Raw genomic sequence first — 25,437 nt, forward strand, 5'->3', positions numbered from 1 at the left:
CATTTCTCTTTTCAAACCACAGAGATGAATCATTTTTTTTGGTTTGTGACGAACACACAGAACTCATTCAGACTTTTTTTTTTTTTTTGTCATGCGAACAAACACAGGTTAAAAATCAAAACCTCTGAATTTAGTTACATCAACATAAAGAGGACTCAAGTTTCATCTACAGTGACTCACTTCTTACTTATTCAAACAGTGGGAAATGAATTTTACAGTATATTAAACTTTTACAGGGACATTTTTTAGTCACTTATTTCCATTTTTTCCCTCCTCGTGGAGAAAAAACACAGACGCCGCTACAAAAGTGCAAAAGGCAACAGAACAAGACGAGAGTGAAGAAACAGGAAGAGTTTATACCACAGAGATAAAAGGTTGAATCTTCCTGAACAACGAGAATAAAAGGCACTAAAGGGAAACAGGCGGACAGAGCGACAGCTACACAGTCGAACCACTGTTTCATTTGGTCAAGGTCAAAAAAAAGAAAGAAAAAGAGTTTGATATAAAAAGTTGTTTCTCTGAGATTCTGTTTTTTCAAGAAAGAAAATGAATCAAAAGACACAAAGACGAGACGAGACGTCCGTGTGGGTCAGTGGAGACAGAGCAGGAGGCGCAGAGGAGCTGCAAACAAAACCAAATTATAATTTAGACATTTACTAATAATAAACTCCCTGTTTCAGAGTTTAAGATCCTCTGGGTTTTATAGAGAAATAAAATTAATAATAATAATAATAAATAAATTTACGTCAAATTTGGGGATTGTAAAAAGTGATATTTATATTTGGGGTTCTACAAAAGAACAAGTTTGTGGAGGATAAGAAATACAAATTTGGTATTTTACAACTCAAATTACCTAAGCGTGGAATTATAATCCCACTGTCATCAAACAAAATCCTGAATTTAATCAATTTATAACATATTAGATGGTTTAAAAAAAACTAACATTAACAAACAGGGAGTTTAATATAGAGTTTTAAATTTAATTTAAATACTTTTGGTTAATGTTAGATAGATCCTTGTCTCAGCCCCTAAAACCCTCAGTCCTGCTCAGCTTTCACTGAATCACCACAGAGAAAACACACACACACACACACACACACACACACACACACACACACACACACACACACACACACACACACACACACACACACACACACACACACACACACACACACACACACAGCGTTCTCACAATAGAAACACAATCATCATCATCGTCGTCTTCGTCACAGTCCGGATGTTTGGTTTAATCTCACCGATCTAATTTCTACTATAAACGTCCAACGGCCTCTTCAGCCTCATCACTCCTGTCACGTATCACTACGCCGACCTGACAGAATCAGATTTAGGAACGAGTTTCAGCTCCAGGGGAGGATTTTATATTTAGAACCAAAACCTAGATGGAACCTGAGAGGTTTTTAAAACCGACGTGACTTGAACGCACCGTGGACACTGGAGGACGAAGATCAAACACTGAGACAAAAACAACAAAAAACAAAGACGTGCGGCGGAGTCACAGGTGCAGAGAGGAAACAACCACCACAAACTGAAACAGAATCATGTTCGTGCACATTAAGGCGAAGGCCACAGGATGTGAACGAGCCGGACACAGAACCAGGTGAAGACGGGCGGCCCGGTGCAGCTGAGCCGCAGGTTCAATATCCACAGGAAACTTCACAGCTCATCGTCAGAGTGCTGCTTTGACTTTTTGTGTTCAGGGTCATTTAAAGTCACATCTGTGGCTTTTTTCATGCAAAATATTGAGTGTTTTTTCACCAATTTTCCCTCTTTCTGAGTTTTTATGTGTTGATCAGATAAAGTGAGACATAAGGAGCTGATACTTGAACCCTTATGGACATTTTCTGATATTTTATAGATCAGGGTTCACAGAAACGTCCACTAGTTTCTTTGTTTCTTCTATATTTTCGTTGTTTAAAGAAGAAAAAACATGGAAAACTTCACCATATTTCTTCCTTTTGCCCACAGGAGCTAATTTCTTTACGACTTTTAAACATTTTAGCAACAAAATTAACTCTGGGAAATTGTTAAAAATCTTTTTCACACGTGACTCTGAAACCAATCAGAGCTCAGATCAACACGTTGGACCGACTTCACGTTCTCTGTCCGGCTCAGGAAGCGAAGAGAGGAGGAGGAGGAGCAAGGGGGAGGGGAGGGCAGTGCATTCTGGGAACAGTGCATTCATATTAGGACAGTACCGTAATCAACTAATCAACAACAAATAACAACATGCTCAAACATTTAAGACTTGTGAAAAGGTTGGTCCTCAGTTCAGTTCAGTTCAGTTCAGTTCGGTTCAGAGGCGCCTTCCCTCCAGCAGGGGGCAGCAGCACCTGAACACAGCACAAGGTGGGAAACTTGAAATAAAAAAATGAAAAAGAACCCGTCCTCAGCTCAGCTCAGCTCAGCGTGCCCTGGAGCAAGGCACTTCAGCACAGGAACCAGATGTTCAGTCACTATGGAAACATCAGTGATCAGCAGCTTCACTTCTCCTCTTCTACATCTGCAGCAGCTTCAGCTCAATTTAGTTTTTTTTTTTTTTTGGAACATTTGGCAGCAAAATCTTTACTTTTTTAAGTTGTGAAGAAAAGTCCAACGCTCGTTATCACTGTTTTTTTTTCCTGAATTAACCTTAATGAACCTTTAAGACCCCGAATGAACTTTAATGAACCTTAAAAAGCGCAAATCTCAGGTATTTTCCAGCCTCAGTGAAAAGTGTGTCGCTCCACTTCACCTTTGTTTCTCTCAGTTTGAGATGCAGGTTGGAAAACACCTGAGTTTTTATTCTTTCTTGAATGTTTCACAACTGATCGCTGAGCTCACGCTGAGTGTGAACGACCTGAAAAACCAAAGTTTCAGGTTCAGAAATGACGACGCTTCTTTCACTTGTTGTATTTTTCCAGAGCGGGAAAAATAAACTGTGATGCGATTTGAGGGTTTTTGTTTCCTCACAGTGTTTGGTGGCTCTGTAAAGGTTCTTAGTGTTACAGATGTGCTGCGAGGAACTAAAACAGGCACAGAAACAAACTAAAAAACCCCAAATAAAACCGTTCCAGACTGGTTCAGGTCCGGAAGGCGACAGGAGGAGAAACAGCTAAATCACAGAGGAGATAAATATGAATAAATTCTCCATCGGTCCGTTTGTAGTTAAAATATAAAACGTGGTTTCTGAAGCTGCGGCTGAGTTGAATCTGGGAGCTACAGTATTTGTGGTTTTTTTTTAGGTTTTATAGGAATAAAAACTTGAGTTTTTCTGAAACAAACTGATATTTTAAGAAGGAATATGTTGTTTTTATTCCTTAAAAAAACTGTAAATATAAAATCTGACAGTGGTATTAAAGTTTTTTTTTTTTTTTTAATCACACTGATCTCTGAACACAGACGTTTTTAATTCTGCGCGTTTTGTGCAACTTAACCTTTGAAATATTAGAACTTTATTTTGAAATTATGTACTAATACTGTCTTGGTTTTTAAAAACTAGACTTTTAATAATAATTTCTTCTTTTTTTTTGCCTGAGCTGCATCATCATCCATCATCTTTTTCCTCCTCTTCATCGTCCCAGGCGACACCAACGTTCAGTTTTACAGTGTTTAAAAAACTGTTGTGTACAAACTCTGCATATTTCCTGTCGACCAATCAGACGACAGAGGAGGAAACGTTACTTTTCTGCGTCAGAACGAGGAGCTGGAATAAAAACTCTTATTGCTTAGAAAGAGGAGAAGATCAAACACTAAAGATTAAGAAGCGTTCAGACAAAGAACACACAAACCTGAGCTGATATCGATCTCTCTCCGGCTGCAGCTTTTTTTTTTCTTAGTTTTTTCTGCCTCTGTACCTGAACGCATCTTTGGGTTTTTGATCCAACTAAATGAGAATTTTCTCGAAATTTCTGTTTTTTTGTTTGTTTTGTTCAGCCTTTTCACCTGTGTGGTTCTTTGTCTGAGCTCTTAATGATTAAAAAAAAAAAAATAATAAAATAAAATAAAAATAATAACATTAACAGCATCAATGAAAAATATAAATGCGATAAACAGACACAGGTCTTCTATCAGTAGCAATCAGTGGTGTTTGCAGTCTCGTCCACTGTCAGAGAAGTCTGTTTTTTTGCTTTAAGGTGAATCAACGGGGGCCGGTCGAGAAGAGGAGTGGATGTCGCCGTCTGGTTTGATTCTTTAAATAAATGTAAATGTCCTGAAGCTGCTCGGAGCAAAACAGGAGGAAAAAACTGTATAAAACTGATAAAATAAACAATAAAAAGAAGAAGAAGGCGGCAGCCGACGCTTTAATCCACCTTCCTCAGTCCAAACAGCGGCCAAAGTGGTTTTAGGGATGAAAAGAAGATGAAGGAGAAGACGAGGAGCTGATCTGAGAGCAGCGAGCGTCGGGGGGGGCGTGGCCTCGGTCAGGAGAGCTGCAGGTGGCTGAAGAGCAGCGGCACGAGGAAGAGCACGTTGAAGCCGACCGTCCCGTAGACGATGTAGCGGTACGGCAGCTCCACCTCCATGTGCTGCCGCGCCTTACGCACGTCGCCGCTCGGCACGCCGAACAGCCGGCACACCAGCGGGATGGTGACGGCCTTCATCAGCGCCCGCGTGGCCACCAGCACCAGCACGCCCAGCACCAGCCGCAGCGTGGCCGCGCCCACCAGGCCGGCGCCGAGGGCGGGGGCGACGAGGGGCAGCCGGTCCGGCGTCGGGTCGGGCAGCAGGCCCAGGCGGTGGTTGACGTGCGAGGCGAGAGCCACGCCGGCGCCGGTGCCGAGGATCTGGGCCGTGTCGCCCCGCGAGGTGCTCCAGGTGTCCAGCGTGAAGGAGAAGAGGCCGAGGCCGAGGTGCAGCGACACGATGATGAGCGGCGCCCAGCGGCACGTCAGGTTGAAGCCGTCGATCAGGTCCAAGGCCGGGAGGAAGACGAGGAGGATGAGGGAGCTGTAGAGGAAGCCCGCGATCACGTCCTGGAGAGAGACAGAGAGACAGAAGATGATATTTATGATGATGACTTTATATATACAAATACAACAGTGTTTCTACCATAGTCTCTCACAGAAAAAAAATGTAAAAAATGATAGTGTTTTTTTTAACAGCGTTTCACATTAAAGGGACAACAAGGAGTTTTGGAAAAGTGAAGTGTTTTCACACTACATTTATGAGCCTCCGCGCACGGTGAAATTCTTTGACCGGCGCAAGACAGACTCATGTTTTCACTCATCAACAATGAAAGTCAGAGGTTGGAAGACGATCACACACCGTCGTAGTTCCCACCATAAACGGCGATTCAGCTGCGTTATTCTCATGACTCGCCACGAAACCGAAAGTAAAGAAACGCTGGTCGGCTCGACCAGCATTTCCGCCACCACTAATAATAACAAAATAACGATAGAGACAAAACGATATATTTATAGAAAATGGGCCCATTAACAAGTGTGGGCAACATAGATTCATCCACATTAATATGAGACTTTTTTATAACCAAATAGAAACTCCTCGTTGTCCCTTTAACATTGACTCTTTATGCTTTGGCAACATAGTCTTTGTGACATTCATGACAATAAAGCAAATTTGAATTGAATTGAGAGATGAGAGAGCGAAAGAGAGAGAGAGCAAAACAGAGATGAGAGAGAGTGAAAGAGAGCGAAGGTGAGGACGGGAATCAAACTACAGACCCTGTCAAGGTTCACTATGAATTTATATTTCAAGTTTTTAATTTCATTTTTTCCAGACTGGGCCTTTTTGGTTCGGTTTCCTCAATGGAGTTCATGTCAATGGATAATAATAATCCATAAACTATGTTATCTATTAGTTATATAAATCATTTGGTTTGATTGTTTTAGATGCTGTTGTCCATTGTTTTTCAGATTTTATTTAGTTTTTTATTGTTTTATTGATTAATGGTTCTAACTGCTGCCATGTCTTTGTTATTTGATATAAATAAAGTTATTATTAGGAATATTCAATACCTCTTTATTTCAGACCCACTGTGAGTATACTCACCGATACTACATGTACTTTTTATATATACAAAATTTCAATTTACACAATGACAGATCATTTAAAGCAGCGCTGGCAGGACCGACACACCCTGTCTGTGATCACTTATTAATTTGATTATATGTGACTATAACTTAGATTATGAGTGATGTCACTGTCTAAAACAGGGGAGAAAAACATCCAAGACTTTTTAAACTGATTAAACTGATTAATTCAAATAATCTGGAGCTGCAGATTTTTTAATAAAAGGTCAAATATGTCAGAAGATAAAAACACCAATGAAGCGTTACGCTGCTGCAGAGAACACAGCATTATAACTTTCAGATTTTCAAAGTAAAAGTTCTTATTTTCAAAAAAACACCTGAGTGAGTTCACAGCTGCAGGTCGTGAGTGTGTGTTATCTGGGGATTACTGAGTGTGTGAAGGACGGACACACAGTCAGAGAGTTCATGGTGTCGCTGCTCGGAGGGATAAAGCCTCTTTCTCTCACACACACACACACACACACACACACACACACACACACACACACACACACACACACACACACACACACACACACACACACACACACACACACACACACACACACACACACACACACACACACACACACACACACACACACACAGTTCATGGTGTCGCTGCTCGGAGGGATAAAGCCTCTTTCTCACACACACACACACACACACACACACACACACACACACACACACACACACACACACACACACACACACACACACACACACACACACACACACACACACACACACACACACACACACACACACACACACACACACACACACACACACACACACACACACACACACACACACAAGATAAAATGTACAACCGGCAAACAATAAACCAATAAAGATCGATCGTTGTCCTGCATCGTTGATAACAGACAACAAAGCTTCATGGAGTCGAGTTCATATCCAGATAAAAACGAACTCCAGAGACAAAAGTTCAGCGTGACGACCTCTCGCAGATAAATATTTGTTGGTGCATTTCCTTCTCATGGACGCAGGAAGTTGAAGACTGCTGACAGGAAACAGGAAGTAAGCCAGCGACAACATGGCCGTGAACTCTGCACACAAACACAAAGGTCAGCATTTTTTTAATTTTATTTTTATTGACCTGAGCCGCAAAGTGAGAGTCAACTTCCTGCTCCTAATCAGCCGCTTTAACCTTTAAAACACATCACTGAGTTTACGACGACTGAAGCAGCGACGGCTCAACAGGAAACTGACGATACCTGATCACGAGATGAATTTGTGATGAAGTACAGAAATCTGCTTTTATTAAATTATTGATTAGTTTGTATTTATGCTTCAGGACGACGTCTGAAAGGGAATTTCTTCAACTTTCACTCGGGTAGTGATGATGCAGAGTCGCCACCATTTCCCTGAGCTTCAGTAGATCAATGTCATCTATTCAGTCGTCTGGAGGAGGTTTGTTTGGTTTTTAACGTCCGCTCTGGATCGAACTAGGGGTCAACAGATTATCAGCATGGTCGATAATATCAGCCGATATTCTGCATTTTTACAATTATCGACATCGGACGTTTTTTTTTTTTTTTTTTTACCACCAATAACCGATAGAACAAATGTATTTTAAAACGCACTCCTTTGGCTCTGATGCAGCGTCTCGCCCACTGAACCAAGGTTTGTGTTGTTCTACAAAGAATGAAGGTCTTTTTTTTTTCTTACAGTTTACTGTATTCAGTCTAATCCCAGGTGTGTTATTCTAAATTTTGACAACAACATTTCCATTTTTACTGCAAATGAATGTTCTAAATATCCGTTATTGGTTTCATATCAATCCACTGTCGCTGTGAAGTTAGTGAAAGTTTGTGGCGACTAAAAGCAGCAGCACGACTCGATTATTCAGCGTCAAACGGAGGCAGTGAAGATTAACAATCCTGCAAAACTGATCAAAATTCAATTTGAGCTATTGTCTTTAGGATATTTCATCTTCAGCTCCAACTGTCACTGTTGGTTCAGTAACAGATCTGAGTTCTTCCTGACAGTCACAGGTGTGAATGATTCATTATTGTGAATGTGATCCTTTGTTTTACAGTTATCTTATCTATGTTTTATAGCCTTTTTTTTCATTTTATCTGCTCTAGTCCTTCTACACTGCAGAGGGATTTCATTGTTGTACAAATGGCACAATGACAAATAAAGTGTAACTTAACTTTCTGCCAGGTTGTAGTTTTAAAACTACGTCAGGGACAAAGCTGTTGACCTACGGTGTCATGTTTCATGGTTAAAGTGGGTCAGGTCTCAAATTACAGGTTGGGGTTGGTTTCAACGTCAGATCCTCACACACACACCTGTAGATCTGATCCTGTATCAGCCTTTCCTTTATCATCCGTCCTCACTGTTGAGCTTTCTCCTTTAGACAACGTGAGTTACGTGACATTTAGGCCGTTAGAGTGTGTGTGTTGCAGGGTAATGAGTACATGGACAGTAGGTACAGTGTGTGTAAATCAGGCCGACCTGAGTGTCTGATTTCCCCTGGAGAAGAAATCGATGACTGTTACTGTTGTTACGTTATTTACACCGGCTCGGTCCAACGTGGCATCGAACCAAGGTCCTGCTGCAAGTTTAAACATCTATTTGGCTGCTTAACCTGTAGGAAAAAGGTCCTCAAGTGCTGTGTGGGTGTTTTCTTTCTACAAACACCGGTGCACACTGAATGTGTGGAGCATCGTCGACTTAAGTTTCCAGAGTGAATTGTTTGTAAGACTTTTGATGAAGGTCCAGTAAGACCGCAATGTCAGTTTTCATTATTAAAAGGTGATGGTTTGCAAAAGCGTATGACGCCTACACATACTTTTCTGTTAAATACCTTCCAGTGTTTCTAAAATCAGACGCCACTAATGCCACTAAAACAACACTTGTCTAAACAGTGTTTGTTCCAAGAGGCCAAATGGAGAGTCAGTCACTAAAACCTTTATAAAATGTAAATGCTTTGTGATATTCTCATCTACTTTGGGTTGAGTTGAAGTCAAGGAGTTGTTGAATTCATTCAGTGGCGTCTTTATACATAGACTCATTGCTATCATGGTGTTTTCCACAATGTTACCGACACTGGCGGTATATTCTCTGAGGTGTATCTTATTCATTACATTATATTATTTACGTAATATAATATAGTAACTCGGAATCGATGAAACATTTACATTGTAACTCTGTGATTTTTTTTTCTTTCTTACCAACTTCTCAGTTTTACATCCTGGAAAGTTGTGTGAATGATTGTTCAAGTGTTTTAAATCTGGCCACTTCATACAAAATAAACCCATGGGGAAGACAAACATCCTTTATACTTACTCAGTTATAATCCCTGTAATCCATTTGGTTTTATATACTTTAACTTATAGTTTTATGGCGGATTTCAAACTTGAGGTAGATCAGATTTCCGGTATGGAGCAGCAAATAATATACACGAAGAAGACCAACTTCTGGTTAGGACTTCCGGTATGGATTGGACCTATGGATCACTGTGCAGCTATTCTTGATTTATTTTGGGTATAGGTCTGTTTAGGAGGTTAAACACATGTCTTAGTGGTCGGTTTGAGCCCTGGTTTCACCGGTGCTGAAGCGGCAGAGCTGGCGTCTGAAGGTGACGGGTTGGTCGACTGTGATTGATCACCGCCGCCTCTGCTGAACCGTTATCAGCTCTGAAAGCTCCACACAAGTAGAGGGAGCTCTGAAACAAGGAGCCGCCTCAGCTGCAGTATAAAAGGTCCAGTAGGAGCCGGTGGTGCGGTGGTGCAGCGGCGTGGGGAACAACTGGTGTGGTCATCTGGGAGAAGCTTTTATCTAAAGTGCTTTAGAATGAAAATAAATGAGTGTGTATACATCGTCCGGCTGGAAACACAACCACTAATAGTCGTGTGTATATAAAACCCGACCCAGTGTGACTCCTATCTAGACATGTAATCACTTAATGGACCCGGCCATCGGCGTCATCCATTAACTGTCTGTACGGGTTCAATAAGTGTCGGAGCTGCAGACATGTGAGTGATAACGCTCTCTACACGTTTATTGAAGCGGTTGTGAATGTGTTCGGTCCCTTAAGGGTCAGATGACGGTGAACGTCCACGTTGGTTTGGTGCCAAACGACAAAGTAAAATCCAAATATATCCAGTTGTTATCTTGTAAAACATGTAAACATTTATGCTGGGGCTTTAAAACCCAGACGAGAGCAGGAGGAAGAGAAGGACAAAGACCTGAAGGGAAGTTACAGAAAGTTTCTGATTCGTCGGAAGTTGAAACTAAAGCCGCAGACAAACGGTCCAACCGTCTGGTGTGTGTGTGTATCAATGACTACACCTCCTTTCTGTTACCCAACGGTTAAAAGAGTGTTTCATTAATAATAACCGAAACAGAAACCGTCAGTTTAAATTCTCAAAACGTTTGTTCTGTTCAAAAGAAACCAACCACACCCTGACACACGAAGCTGAAAGCTTTGTTCTGGTTTCTATTAAAAGGTTTTAGCTCATTAAAATATAATTTATTTGACTCTTAAGTTGGTTATAGACCAGTTTCTGTTAATTGATTATGTGACGAATTGAATCGTAACAAATTAACTTAATCAGGAACCATATAATCTACACTGTGACGGTCATTAAAACACAGTTTTCTGTTAGTTTGAAGAGTTTCCTGTTAGATTATGTGATGCTCTTTTAATATTTTATAATAATAAAAAAATAAAATGGAGCATATGATGAAGAGAAACATTAAAATTTGTAGGAGCTCTGACATCACAAAACAGAGAAGTGATGAACAACTTTGGACCAATGAGTGCGCTGGTTTTAATCAAACATCTGTGCTTCTCATTTGTTCTTCACTAATTCTGTAAAAACGCCTGTGAAACAAGTTCAAACAGCGAAGAGCAGAGTGAAAGTTTGGTGAAGGCTTTGCACATGTCAACAACAACAACAACCACAACCACAACAGCAGCAGCAGCAGCAGCAGCAGCAGAACAGCTTTTTGTCTCGGAGCTCTTCCTGCAGAACAAAGGAGGAGGAAGTCGTTTCATTGGGCGTGATGATTTCCAGAACGCATTAAGTGCCCTGCAGGCCCGGCATGTGTTCGAGCTGCATCCACTCCCTCAAACACAACAACAGTCCCCATCTGGCTGCAGACATCACGCCGGGTCATCAGAGGTGGAAACGAGCTCTGCAGACCGGTCTCACACCCCGACTGGACTCGGACCGACACGACCCTGAGTCCGGGTTTCGAAGGCCTCGACCCGAACGCTGTGTTTCTGAGATCAGCGCTGTTTAAACAAAGCGCTGGTTAAAGAAAACACGAGGCTGATTACTGCGGCTCGCTGCTTCCTGTTCACACTCGGTCAGTTCTCAACATGCACTTGCAGGCACGTTCTGTTATTTAAGGACGTCCATTGTGAATAAAACATCCCATAAATCCCCTGATGAATCACAGAAAAGAAGATTTAGTATATCTGCAGAATCATCTTGTTGTTAAGTTTTCTTTGGTATCAACAGGAACCAGTGATGCTACAATAAAAAACAGCTCATTCAGCAAAATCCTGATGATGCCAAAAAACAACGAAGCTAAAACCCCAAAGAGTAACTTTATTTAATTTTAATCGCTGGTGATATTATACTTCCTGTTTACAAAAAAGTGTTAAACAAAGCAGAATATGTTTTATATATTAGATTTTTCGAAGTAGCCACCTTTTGATTTGATTTCAGCTGAACGTGTTTTTGTTTTCGAACAGTCTTGAAGGAGTTCCCAGATGAGCTGAGACCTTGTTGCTGTTTGACCTTCACTCTGTGCTCCAACTCATCCCATCTCAGTTGGGTTTAGGTCAGGTGACAGATAACACTTTTGTTTTAATTAAGGTTCTTGTGTTTATAACATAACTCCATATGTGTTCCTTTATAGTTTTGATGTCTTCAGTATGAATCTACAATACAGTGATGGCAATTAAGAAAAAACATTGAATGGGAAGGTGTGTCCATTATTTCCATAATTTTAACCAATTACAACTTCTTCTATAAAGACATACTTCATATTACTACAACTGTATTTTACTGCATTATGTCTTTTTCTGCACGACAGCCTATAATGATGGATGTGCAACTTTATTAAACACGTGTAAAACCTTTACGTACTCAGCTTTAAGTAAAGTTCAAAGGTTAATCTGAGCACATGTCATATCCCTCTGGACTTCACTTTTAACTTGCCCCCAATTTTTCTTTTTTCCAAAGATGCCCAACGTGTCTGGATGTGTCAGAGTTTCCCGGCTGATGTCACGACGCTGGCTTGAATATTTGCCCCCAGTTGCGAGTTATGACATCGTTTCAGTGAAGCATAAGAAGAAGTAAAATATAGATTATATAATGACGTGTGTACGCAGTGTAGGAAAAAGATCTGGTTTCTATCATTTCAGCTCATTGGAGGAGTTTTCTTCTTTCTTTTTTTAGGGAGGATGAAAGTTTAAGGGATTTTCAAGACAAATTGACATCACTGGTTCACTGCTGGAAGGCTGTTGCCATAGTTACAGTTATTGTTTACATACATACATTGTGTAATTGAGTGAGGAGGGAAAATGTGTAGGATGAGGAGCAGCAGCAGGAGTTTTAGGCTTCGGCTCGCTGAGGAGGAGGAGGAGGAGGAGGATGAGGAGGAAGAGGAAGGGCTGGGTACAAACTGTCCCAGGAGGAAGTAGTAAAACTACCTTTGTAGGTAGGAAACAGGTTCTCGAACGCTCTTTGTTGTCAGTAAACCGGGCGCTGAAGAGGACAGAACAGGACAGAACAAACAAAAGGTTGTTTCAGATGCTTCAGTTTGAAGATGAACTCTGAAGAGTTTAACACAAAACAGTTTTTTTTTTTTTAAATCTGAGTTTGTGCTCATCGAGTTTCACCGAAGACGTTTTTAACCACAGCAGATGGTCGGACACGCAGGAGGAGGCCGTCTGGACGATCACAGGAAGAGACAAAGACCCCGAGGTGAACTGAGGAGAACCGGAGGAGGGAGTTGGGGGATAACTGACATGTTATCACACCAAACACTAACACATCCTCCCGTCCCATTCATGCTTTGGAGAAGTCTTTTCCACAGTTGTATCTTATTTTATACATTTAACCAGATTGTTTCTATGTTTATTCCTCTCTCAAACCCAGAAGTCTGATTTAAAGATGTGCAGTCTGTGGCTCTGACTTATCTATGAAATAATCTCTTACATGATTAGAAATTAAGACAAATTTATCATAGAACAACACAAAAAAATGTTGTCTTTGTTTTTAAACCACACCCACTACAGCTCTCTGTCACTATCTATCTGTCACTCAGCAGAGGAGACAACAGGTCCAACACCGAAAACACTCATCAACTCAAAGTCGCTAGTTTTTTTGGGGAAAGAAATCCTTAGTGAGGTCTGAAAATGTCAAATCGAACTCTGGTAGCTGATGACACGATGTGATAAATCATTTTTGACTTTATTTTCTCAATTTCCATGTGTTTTCCATGACTGGAGAAGTGGTCGACCATTCTCCAGGTTTTCCAGGACACGTGGGAAAAAGGACTGTCCCATCTTCTCTGCAGAGTTGTGTGTTAAAAATCAAAACAAAGACAAACAGGAAGTGGGTCGAGGACCTGCGATGATCAGAAGCTGAGAGGAACTTGAATTGGCATCTTTTTTTTGACCCTGGGTGACCTCATGGAGATGATGATGATGATGATGGTCCAGTGAGTGCTGCAGACACCCATTATGTAAACGCATCTTTACTCCTGGTTATTTATTGAGTTAATTAGGACTTAAGTGCCGTCTCACTGTCACAGCCGTAATCACAGTAACAACCTCTCTCTCTCTCTCTCTCTTTTTCTCTCTGGGGATTTTGCGGCGTCTTGACTTTCCCAGGCGGAGCAGCTGTGTGGTATTGTTGAAGCTGTTGGATGCGCTGAAACGGCTCTGATTGGTCGGGACACGTCTGAAGTTGTTTTAGGCGCCGGATGAGTCACGATCCCTGCGTCCTGTAATTTAGTCCCCGACTGTGAATTGTAAATCTCATTAACTCTTGAATTAATCAACCCTGATGTTTGTTTTTTTCCTTGTTTATCTGAGGAGAGAAGACGAACGCGACTGTTATTATTTCTGCTGGGACGGTCACAGCTGGAGCGATGGGACAGATGTGGGTCGACACCAGAACCAGAACCAGAACCAGAAGCAGAACCAGAACCAGAACCAGAACCAGAACCAGAACCAGAACCAGAACCGCGGGCCCTTAACCAGCGGCTCTGATGTGGCTTCACCTTCCACAGTCAGTTTATCTGGGAGCACGGCCAGCGCTCCGTAACGTCTGCCGCTCCCACGCCACCGACACCCATCAGTCACCGTGAGCGCAGAGCCGTGACCACGGAGACCGTTGCCCCGGACGACAGACAGCCCGGCCCCAACAGTGCATTGTGAAGCTGTCTGACATCACTGAGAGGAGAGTGAGCCTATGCAAGGTTAATGTGAATTGAGGCCCGGGACGTAAAGAAGCCACGAGATCCTGCGGTCAGTGAACTACTCACCAGAGAAAACGTTTATTATTTAACTTAAAACAACTTTTAAAACCTCAACAATAGGAGTGAACCTGCAGGAGGCGCTGTACGGGTCCGTTTAGGTTTTGGTTTGATTGTATATAATCGATCGGAGAGAAGAAGACAGATGCAGGAACAACACAAAGTTTCTCTGTTTCCTAAATGTTTCACACTAGAAAACTAAAGATCTCTGAACAGATGCATTGTTTTTTTTTTACTGCTTGTATAAACTGTGTGTGTGTTTATCTGAATGTCAAAGGACCAGAGGCAGCTGGAAACACAGATGGAGGACTATGACAACTAACAAACATCATAAATCTTATACTTCTATATTCTTATATCTACTAATGTTTTAAATCCATCATCCTGTTTCAATTTAGATTTAGTTGCCTCATTTTTACTGTCCCTTTTCTCTCCTCTTAAACCTCACCTAACCCTAAACTGTTTTGTAACTGCGTTCTGAAAGCTGCTTTATAAATTAAGTTTATTATAATTCTTATTTTGATAAAAATAACTTTACGGCTAGGAAACTAATTAATGAGCTTCATCACAAGAATCACATATGACACTTAATTACAATATAAATCTGTCACACGCATCCACACACACATGTTAGAGGAAAAGAAAAGATGGTGGCGCATTAATGTGACACTAAACTCCTTCATATCACATCAACAATAAGCCTGTGTTGTGACTTAACACCCAACTGCAAGAACCAGTTTGACAAAACACTCATTAGTCCAGGGTCATTAGACAATAATAATAATAATCACCTTTGAAGTTATTAAAATCCTCTTGTTCACTGATGCTCTTCTTACAACATTTACTACTTTTAACCGACCACACTCCAGCTTTCTGCAGAATGTTTTGCCTTTTCCCACGGTTTTAAACGCCCCAGTCCGTCTCTTAATCAGTGGGTGGTGTGTGCAGACGTTGAGAGATACTGTAACGCTGCAGGGGAACCTGAAGCACACACACACACACACACACACACACACACACACACACACACACACCCAGCTGGCTGTGTTGGATGATGTGCTTCATGACTGCACCTGTATTGTGCAGCTCTGATCTCATCTACCTGGAGTCCTGCTGTCGGCAAAACGATCTGCTAACGTGAGACGAGACAAAAGGCGGCGGCCGGGGCAGGTTGTTGCAGGCGCCCAATTCTCCCTTAACAGTTTTTCCACCGACAATGAGAGACGATGAGATTTACTGTCTCTGCACTCAGCACATCCACACACGTATATACACTGTATATAAATATAAGATAATAAGTGCTGAGGACGCCGACGTGCCGGGACGTGGTGCCGACTCACATCGAAGCAGAGATGGAGCGTAACCTGACATTTAACAAGGCGCAGTGAACGCTGCAACGTGAATGAACTTTGTTCTTTACACAGCTGAAAACACAGTCAGATAACAAAGGTAAAAGTGATGTTAAGCAACATGAAAAAAAAACCCAGTGGGTCATCATCATCTCCTCCAACAACAACAACAACAACAACTGTAAACGAGTTACAAACACCTGGCAGGTGTCGGTGAACTTGGTTTCTGCCCAGTTTAAAACGTCTGAAGCAGGAAAACCACAGTTTGGAGACTCGAGTTCAGATTTCAGCTCCTGCTTAAAAATCAATGGGTGGAAAGGTTTCCAGTTTCACACAGCAGACAAATACTGTAAGCCCACAAAGACCGACAGCTCGGTTTACATTCACAAATGTGTTTTTCTGGGGCGGCGTTTAGCTCACTGGGTAGAGCTGCCGCCCCATGTTGAGGCTCAGTCCTGGATGCAGGCGGCCCCGGTTCGAGTCCCGCGTCGCACAGCCCTTTCCTGCGTGTCATTCCCCCACTCTCTGCCTCCCCATTTCCTGTCTCTCTCGACTGCACTATCAATTAAAGGCAATAAAAGCCCAAAAAAAATACTTAAAAAAAAAAAAGAAATGTGTTTTTCTCAGTGTTACTTCACTGTCGGGGAAGATGCGTGGGAGTTTCCTGTCACATCCATCACCTCTCTGATTTCAACTTAAAAAGTCTAAAATACAAATTTACTAAGAAAAGGCTTTTAAAATGATGTTAAATTCAGATTATTTAGGTCCTAAATATTTGCTGCCTTCAAACGGACGTCGTGGACTCCTATTTACAATATTAACGCCTTTACGGTAATTAGAAAGAGTAAATTGTGACTTTTGGTTTTTGTTTCCATCTCAGGTTTGCTCTTAAATTTTGTTTAAAGTTGTGCTAAAAAAGATCTTAAATTAAACCTGTGGTCGGTCACCCTGTACATGTGATCTTATGCTGGCGAGACCAGAACCTGACGCTGCCGACGCTGACCCACTTCAGGTCAGATACTGTTTCCTGTATCAGGTTGGTCCGGACAGACTGACGTCAACGTTGGCACAGCGAGTGGCGACGCTGGCACCATCCATGTGTGTGTTTGTGTGTGTGAGAGAGAAAGAGATAATAGACTCACCAGGACTGAGTGCATCCCCATGTAGATGCGACTGACGCAGACCAGCAGACACCAGCACAGAGCCAGACTGAAGCCCAGACTGAACGGGTACTGAGGAGGAAGAAGGAGAATAAGATTAATCCAAACACGTCTGATGAAGTTATGAGACTTTAATTCAGATTTTTTTCCTGCAGTGTCTCTAAAAGTCAGTGAGATTATTTAACATCACATCATGCATCCAACAGCTTTTATTTCCCCTCAGGGACACTTCACTGACGTTGCTTTGTGCGTCTCCTCTGTTCTTTTGCCTTTAATCAGCATGAAGGCAACTCTGCATCACATTATGTAACAGTAACACACACTGTAAGTCCACTTGTTAATGAGTCGCTGCATCAAAGCCGTGTATGAACGTATCAAAAACCTGCTTCATGTGGATTAAACGTGACCTTAAAACAATGATGATGAAATAGCTGCGTGCGCTGCAGTTTGTAACGAGCCGTGATAAAACGTTTCTTTGATGATGCAGTGGCTGCTGTGATGATGATAATGTGCTGCTAATGTGCACTGGACTCGGAGCGGAGGACCTCGTAAATATTTCAGCAGTTCTGCCGGTTCCTTATCAGACGGAGGAGAGCAGGGAGTGAACGGAGAAGCTGTTTAAAAGTGTCCAAAGTCAGATTCTTTCTGCTTCATATGATGCAGATTAGTTGTTTTCTAATCAGTGAAAACTGTAAAACAAAGAAAAAAAAGAAAAGAAAAGCTGCGGTGAGTCACTGTTCTGCATTTTAATCTGAGTCACGAGCCACAAAATCCGACATGTGACTCAGACGCTCAGCATGGCAGCAACTGGCAACCAACAACAAAACAAAAAGGATAAAATCAAAACCTAAAGAAGCTCATCTTCAGGGTTTCTGCAGGTTTCAGCAACTCAAATTTAAGACTTTTTAAGACCATTATGAATGAAATTTAAGTCACAAAATTACTTGCAAAGTAAATTGGCTGCAATGTATAAGTTTCGTGTTGGGCTCGGCTGGCTAATACGTTAATAAAGTGTCGCAGGAGCATTTGAAATAGCGTTACATGGGCATAAGAAAGAAAAGACCTGTCTCAAATCATTTAAGACTTAAAAAGTCTAAAGTAAAAACTAAAGTATTATGTTTAAGACCCCCCCCGAAACCCTGATCTTTAGACGCATGTTGATTCATGCTGTTCCTGTCAAGTTATTGTTTCTGATCCCGATCAATCTGAGAGTTACCGGGTATCTGGTGTAGATCTGAGTCAAGAGTACGACTGTGGATGAAACGATCCAACTTTTATTTTTACTGGAAATGATTCTTGCACTTTGCTCTAGTTATCAACCCTCTTTTTTGTGTAGCTTCTATTGTTTCTTGTCTAAATGTATTTAAATGTGATTTGGTTGTTTTGTTTTTAATGTAAATACATTTCTGCCATTTGCATGCAAATGTTAGACAAAGTATTTCCTCTTCTATTCTTTTCTATTCTATTCTCATCTCTAATCAGCTGATCTCAGTGGAAGTGGCATTTAAACTGATTAGTCTGCATGATGAATGTTAAGATAACTGAACACTGACAAAGACAAAAGGTGGATCTGGATCAGTCAGTCATGTCGAGTTCTGGAGCCGACACCGATCAAAAAATGTCAATCTGACATGCAACATCTTCAAAAATGAACCAGAAACCTCCAAACTACAAAGACGATCAGTTCACCGCCACATCGAACTATAAAAACCAGAAAAAAACAAGGTCCAATTTGGTTTTTAAACATCGTTCATTTCACTTCCTGTCCGTCAGCTGGTCCACGTATTGATGGATCGGCTCTGAAGCAGCAGCTTGGGAGGACTTGGCGTGCAGAGGAGGAGGAGCAGGAGAAAATGAGTGACAGCTCAGCTGAACGAGGTGACAGATGAGAGAGTGAGCTGCTGAGGTTTGCACACTTGCTAAAAGCCTTTTGTTCTCTCCATTGTGGCCGCTGTGTGTGGAGAGATAGCTCAGATTTCCTCTCGCACACCATCGCTGCGAGTCCCAGACCTCGGGCTCTCAGCGTGGGGGAGGGGGGACGGATGGGTGAGGGTCAGGGGGGGGGGAGGGTGATGCATCAGCTGTTTGATGGAGGTAACAGAGAAAGAGACAAAGCTCTGTTTGATGGTGCAGATTCACGTTCCCTGTGATTCTTCTGAAAGTTATTGGCTGCAATGAGTTAATCTTTCAAGATGTTATTGCATGTGCAGCTGTTACAGAGTGTCTCACTGCGCCCAGTTCAATATTAGATATGAGAATATAAACCTAAAAACATGGATTTCATGATGTGAAACAGAGGAAATGAGAACAAAGAATGATTTTCATTATTTTATCAAATTATTTTCAATAGTCCCTCATAGGGGTGGGTTTAAGATATCAAATTTCTGATTCATATCGATCTTCATTTGAAAGGTCCCACATCAAATCATAAATCTTAGATCGATCTTTTAATGTATGCAATTTCCTGTTTCCTCTGTTAGATCTGCGCAATAGCAAAGAGTTGCACGTTTACTTCTGTAGTTGGTCATATTAACTGCTTTTGGGTCAATCTGTAGTGTAAACATTAATATTTTAAAAAATACACCAGGTTAGAGAGTTCCCAGCATTAGTTCTTTGAAAATCTCTTTCAAATCCGAGCAAAATTTGCATTAAAACTGAATGAATCAATATCAAATCAAGTTGAATCAGTAAATCAGTAGCAATACTCGTCCCTCAGCCGGTATCTTTGTGTATAAACCATCTAACAACCTGCATCATCCTCACATATAAAGAGTCAGAACTGGGCCTGTCACAACCATTACATAATCGGCTGATCACAACCATCAGAGCTGACCACAATCATTTAGCATAATGGTTAAAATGGTTTCCACCCATCTGTATAAAAACATCTGGATGGAACTAACAGAAATGTCAGATTTCTAACTGTTTCCTCCTCGTTTTCCACCGCCTGAGGTTTGACTGGTCCTCTCTTAATGACATCATCTCATCTTGCTCTTCTTTGGTTTAACTGCACATGAGTGGATAATTAATGCCACAAACTGTTTATCTCGAGGAGCTTTATTTCTAATATTCAACGACCGCATTCGATGAGCATCTATTGACATTAACATCATGGATTCAGTTGTAAAAGCCAATAAATGTCTCTTCGTCCTCTTCTTCATAAGGTTTATGTATAAAAAACACAATTAAATAATTAAATGGTCATTATTTGTTTATCAGAAAGCTCCTCCTCCTCCTCCTCCTAGCTCAACTGCAGCCTCTCAGTCTTTTCTGTGGACCGGTGGATTATTTTTACAGCACAGATAACCTTTGTCCCAAACCACAGCTGCTTATCGGCACGGTGAAGTCGTTGGTGATGTAGATAAACTAAGTACGGTTAAAATTTGCCTGCGTTTACCCAGAGGTATGTGCTTCACTCACTCAGCTTGTGCGCAATGGAAAACAAGTGAATTGACCTGATTTCCTCCTCTCTCATACTTTACTTTCTGCAGAAAAAAAAAAAACGATATAAAAGTCAGACTAGAGTCCATGTGAGTGACTCTTATGATTCTATAGAACTACATTAGTGTATTTAAAGTCATTTCGTCGTCTGCAGTTTGGGTTTTACGACTTGGTGTAACACAAAAAAACAAAAGACGGCGCTCGACGACATTCTGGGATATGAATTTACTAACAAACAGACAGACACAGGCCAGTGAGGCCACATGAGGTGTATTTTAGGACTTCTGGACAATTTCATGCAAAAGCAGAAATGCCTGCTGTGTCTATAATAATATTTAGCCACGCTGACGACGACAGTGTGTGTGTGTCTGTCGGTCCGACTGAAATATCTCAACAGCAGCTGCTGCAAGAAACGTTCATGCTGCCGCTGTATGCAAAATCTGTAAATCTATCTATTGATCGATCAGTTGTGTCAGTTATTTTACAAAAGACCAAGATTCGCTACTTCCTGTGTCTCAGGTCTGAAGATTTGTTGCTTTTCTCTCATATTTGTCTCCAAGTTGTGTGTTTTTGGTCTGTTGGTTTGTGTTTGGATGCATCTATTTGTGCATTTGTTTTCTGCCATTTTCGAGGCAAATAAAAAATGTAATAATTAGAAGATTAATCAATCAAAGATGAATTTTACAAGTCTGGTCTCTCCTCCTCTGTGTCTCTAACCCTCCTCTCCTCCATGTGCTTTTATTTTCAGCGAAGCCGGTGAGAAATCAATCCATGGAGCGCGGTGGATAACGTTATTTATCATCTACCATGTTACCATGTGTATATTAGCTATATATACATAGCTAAGGGACACATGGAGCAGAGTTCCTCTTTAAAACAACCAAAGAAATGAACCTCAGTGATGTTGGATTCTGAATAAGCCGGTTCAATCGCCACCCAAAACTAATTTCCAGCAGCAGCTGCTGTTTAAGACTCATGGCATTTTTATTTCTGAGGCTCTCCACAGGAATTGAGCTTCTGTGTTCAGCGCTGGCAGCGGCACAGAGAGCTCAACAGTGACAGGCTGCATTTAGAGGGATTCCTGTCCCGTGTGACTCTTTTTACAGGTGCCTCTCTAACGACCGAGCTGCACCTGAAAGCATCAATTATAAACTCTGAGAACGAGGTCAGAGCAGAAGACGAGGGGATTAGTCGGGTCAGACCTGCTCAGATCAACGCTGCATTTGGGAGAAACTGAGGAGACATGTCTTTGTCCACATGTGTCACCAGAGTCCCACGGCCCCGTGGCGTGTTTGCACGCTTGCTCTGGCCCCGGGCCGGCGACCGCGGCGGTGCAGCGGCGGTCGCATCGTGCACGGCTTTATGGACGCGGTGTGTTTTTTGTGTGGCTTGTGGTTCTACGCACACTGCTCATTGACTGTTGAGCCTGGGAGCGGAGGGGTTCGCCCTGAGCTGCCTGACGTGACATATAACACACACACATATTATACACATATACACGCACACACCCAAACCACAACAGTCCCAGGATGAGCTGCGTTTGACCTTCAACTGTTGTGACTGCACTGGAAGTTTCAGTTTGTACAAACGCCTCAGTCAGAACAGGAAATGTCTCGACATCATGAATGATTAAAACAGCAACGAATATCCACCTTGGTAAAAAAAAAAGATCTGACCAGAGGAAACACTGTTGTGATTATCGATAACTCTGACAATAGTCTCATTACAATCAAACTCTAAACTTTGATCTGTAAAGACTTTCGACCAGCAATCAAACCCCTTTCTTGCAAGAAACCAATTCCCTGTGCCCCTGAATGCATCATACTTTAATAGCAGCCATTGAAAGTCTGTATGATCATAAAGGGAAAATGGAGGTCCTATAAATATCATAATAAATGTTTCCTCCAGCTCAGACTGGCAGCGGTGGATGAGTGACGACTTAAACCTGCTGCAGCTCATTGTGAGTTGTATTTCTGTGTCTTAACTGTACGTTCATGTTAAAGCACGTCTGAGCTCCTGTATCAGGCTTCATATCTGCTGCACATTAATTTGAGCTCATGTGTGAAATCTATCTATACGCGACGGGGGCGGCTCCTCTTGTCTTTGTGATTAAAACATAACACCTGCACCATCCTGAAAGTCATTAAGCGTCTCCTGTTTTTCTTGGTTGTTATTCATCTGCAGTGAAAACACCATGTGCTACTGGAGAGCTTTTAGGAAACGCTCGCTGTCTCGACTCTTGGACTCGTACTCGGCTGCAGGAAAAGCTGCAGCGTTCCCACCTAGAGTTCCTGCTCCAGGCGGAGGAAGTCTCACACAAAAGCCTGTTTACCAGCAGCAGCAGGTTTTCTGCTCTGCTTTCACTTAATGCAGCGGTAACAACCACCATAAACTGAGAAACACATGTTCTCCTGTTAGAAACATTCACATTCATCTCACACTCTCTCTCTCCTTGTCTGATTTTAAAATCCTTTTACTGTTTTTTAAAGCTCTTAATGGCCTCAGCCTTAGCTGTCTCTCAGATTTGCTTTTACACTATGAGCCAGGGGAGCAGAGAGCATTGGTATATTTAAAAGCAAACTGAAAACTAACCTTTTTAATCTTGCTTTTAAAGCAGATATCAGTGGAATGTTTTTGTTAATATAAGTCCTAAATAGTCCTATTTTCCGTCAGCAATCACTTACATGAAGTATTTCAGCCTAAACACGAGTCTCTCCGTCACTCTGCTCTGCTGTAACCCGGGGAGAAAATTTTCCTTGTGGGATACAAGTGTTATCCAATGAGGAGAGAGAACGGCATGAAGGGCTGTGTGTGCAGCCAAGGGATGCGCGTGAATGTGGTGACGTAGCACGAGGACCAATTGATGCCTGACAAGGGCGGGGGCTGCTAACTCATGGTGCGTTCAAAGAAACTCGTACTTTGTGTTTTTCCTTCCTGTGAAGTCATACCAGTTCGATCTGGTACGAGTTCACGGGTCGGAAGTTACGAGTGGCCGTTATAGGGAACTTTCACAGACAACAGGATGGTAAAAACACGAGCTACGGGTTACCTGGAACGCTACCAAGTCGTAGTTGTGACTTGAAGCTGTAACTTACGGTTTCAAAAGCCTGCCTTGAACGCAGCATTAGCCGAAACGGCCGTGAAGCTGATATCTGCTTTAACTGAATTTCCCTTCTTTCTGTTATTATTATTTCAATTATTATATTACTTTTACTGTTTTATCATTTTACTTACTCACTCCTTTATTATTACTTATATTGTCTGATTAGTTTACTGATCTTATCATTATCTCTCTAGGGTTTAGCATGTTTTATCTGATTTAGTTATGTACGTATTTATTTCTCCAACTCCTTTAATTTGTATTATTTACCTTAATTTGTCCCAGCTATATTTATTCTCTTTTACACCTCATTGTTTAGGACTCTACTGAGTTCAGTACAGTGTTTACCTTCCTGTTGTATGTGGGTGTAGGGTGTTTTTACTATGGAAAACATTTTGTGCTGTATTCTAATTGAATGAAAAGTGCTAATGAAATAAAGTTTGATTGATTTCGTTCCTCTGCTGCTCGTCACTTCAGCTCTTTTATCATCTTTTTTGCCCCTTAACGACTTTCTTTCTCTTTCCCTTCGGTCCCATCTTGTCTGAATCTCTTTTCTCCTCCTCCTCTGCTTCTGTTAAACAACTCTTTTCTGTCCTTTCATCTTCCCACGTAGTACAGTACTTCCTTACAGCTCTTCCCATTATCTTCCACTGACACATCTGGCTCCAGTTACGGTCTGAGCTGAGCTGGACGGGGAGGAGGTGGTGGGATGAGATGGGAGGAGGAGGAGGAGGAGGACCGTCTGACTGTGGCCCGTCCAAATCTAAACATTCCTGCTTCGCTCCGTCGGGCAGCGGCCGAGGCAGACGAGTCAGGGAGGAAACCTTCTGGATGCTTCAACGACAAAACGATCGTTAAGAAAATCTGAGAAATCATCTTTAAGCTTCAAAGAGCTCGAGGAGCAAACACGAGTCCAGTTGCAAGAACTTTTTTCGAGTTTTGTGAGGCTTAATCTGAACTCATCAGATTAATGACTCACATCTGACTCCACATGTTCGCACGCTTGTAGCATATTGATTTTACGGAGACAGTCGTGTTTTTGTTTTTCACGAACGATGCTGCTGCTGGTGAAGAGGAGACCCAAACATGTCGGCTGTGAACATTACACAAACCATATTATTCTGTGTTAAAATGAGCGAACCACAAGACTGTGAAGCCATTAGCGTGAGGCGGGGCATCATTTTATAAATGAGCAACAACACAGACTTTTATTTTCTACTTGTGTGGTAAGATTTAGTTCTGACTTGTATAAAATATGCAAAAGTATTGAGGTTTATCCCAGTAAATAGATTTTATAGATCCTATTTCTAAGTTACAATTTAAGTGAAAAGCCCAAGGCGACTTTTCCAAACTTTTACAAATGTAAACTTTAAGATTTACTGCTTCATTAAGTCAAACAACAAAACTGTTCATCATCTCTTTAGTCAGATAAAAACGAGCTGCAGCAGCTCTAAATGAATCACAAATCAGACGAACAGACGAAGGAAACAACAGTGAGTCAGATCAGACACCGAGGCCAAAGTTTCTCAGGAAATCTAAATTATTCACAGTCTGTTAAAGGGCCAAGCCAAAGCAAATACGTTTATGTGGCGTATAATCGCACACAGAGGTCGTTCAATGTGCTTCACAGAGATAAAAGAAGCATGAGAAATATCAGTTAACAGCATGAGATTGTATTAATATTGGGGTGGAACTGTCTTATCTGTGCATGTGTGTGCGTTTTTCCCATAAAGGTCATTCTGTGTAAAACCAGAGTTTGGACGTGTTGTGCAAGAAGACCATAAACTAAAATCTATGGAATCTATAAACTGTGTCTGTGC

General features: G+C 41.6%; 1 protein-coding gene across 1 annotated transcript in view; it reads right to left on the reverse strand.

Moving 5' to 3' along the window:
- Window positions 1–2,147: 2,147 nt before the first annotated feature.
- sgpp1b (sphingosine-1-phosphate phosphatase 1b) overlaps window positions 2,148–25,437 on the reverse strand; it is a 28,123-nt gene continuing 4,833 nt past the window's right edge. Inside the window, exons 2-3 of the mRNA XM_083998630.1 lie at window positions 17,059–17,148; window positions 2,148–4,976 (exon numbers count right to left, since the gene is read on the reverse strand). Coding sequence (XP_083854756.1) covers window positions 4,425–4,976; window positions 17,059–17,148 — 642 coding nt within the window. The 3' untranslated portion in view covers window positions 2,148–4,424. The remainder of the gene's footprint in view (window positions 4,977–17,058; window positions 17,149–25,437) is intronic.

This window comes from Trachurus trachurus, assembly GCF_905171665.1.
Source record: "Trachurus trachurus genome assembly, chromosome: 22".
In the NCBI taxonomy this organism is placed as follows: domain Eukaryota; kingdom Metazoa; phylum Chordata; class Actinopteri; order Carangiformes; family Carangidae; genus Trachurus; species Trachurus trachurus.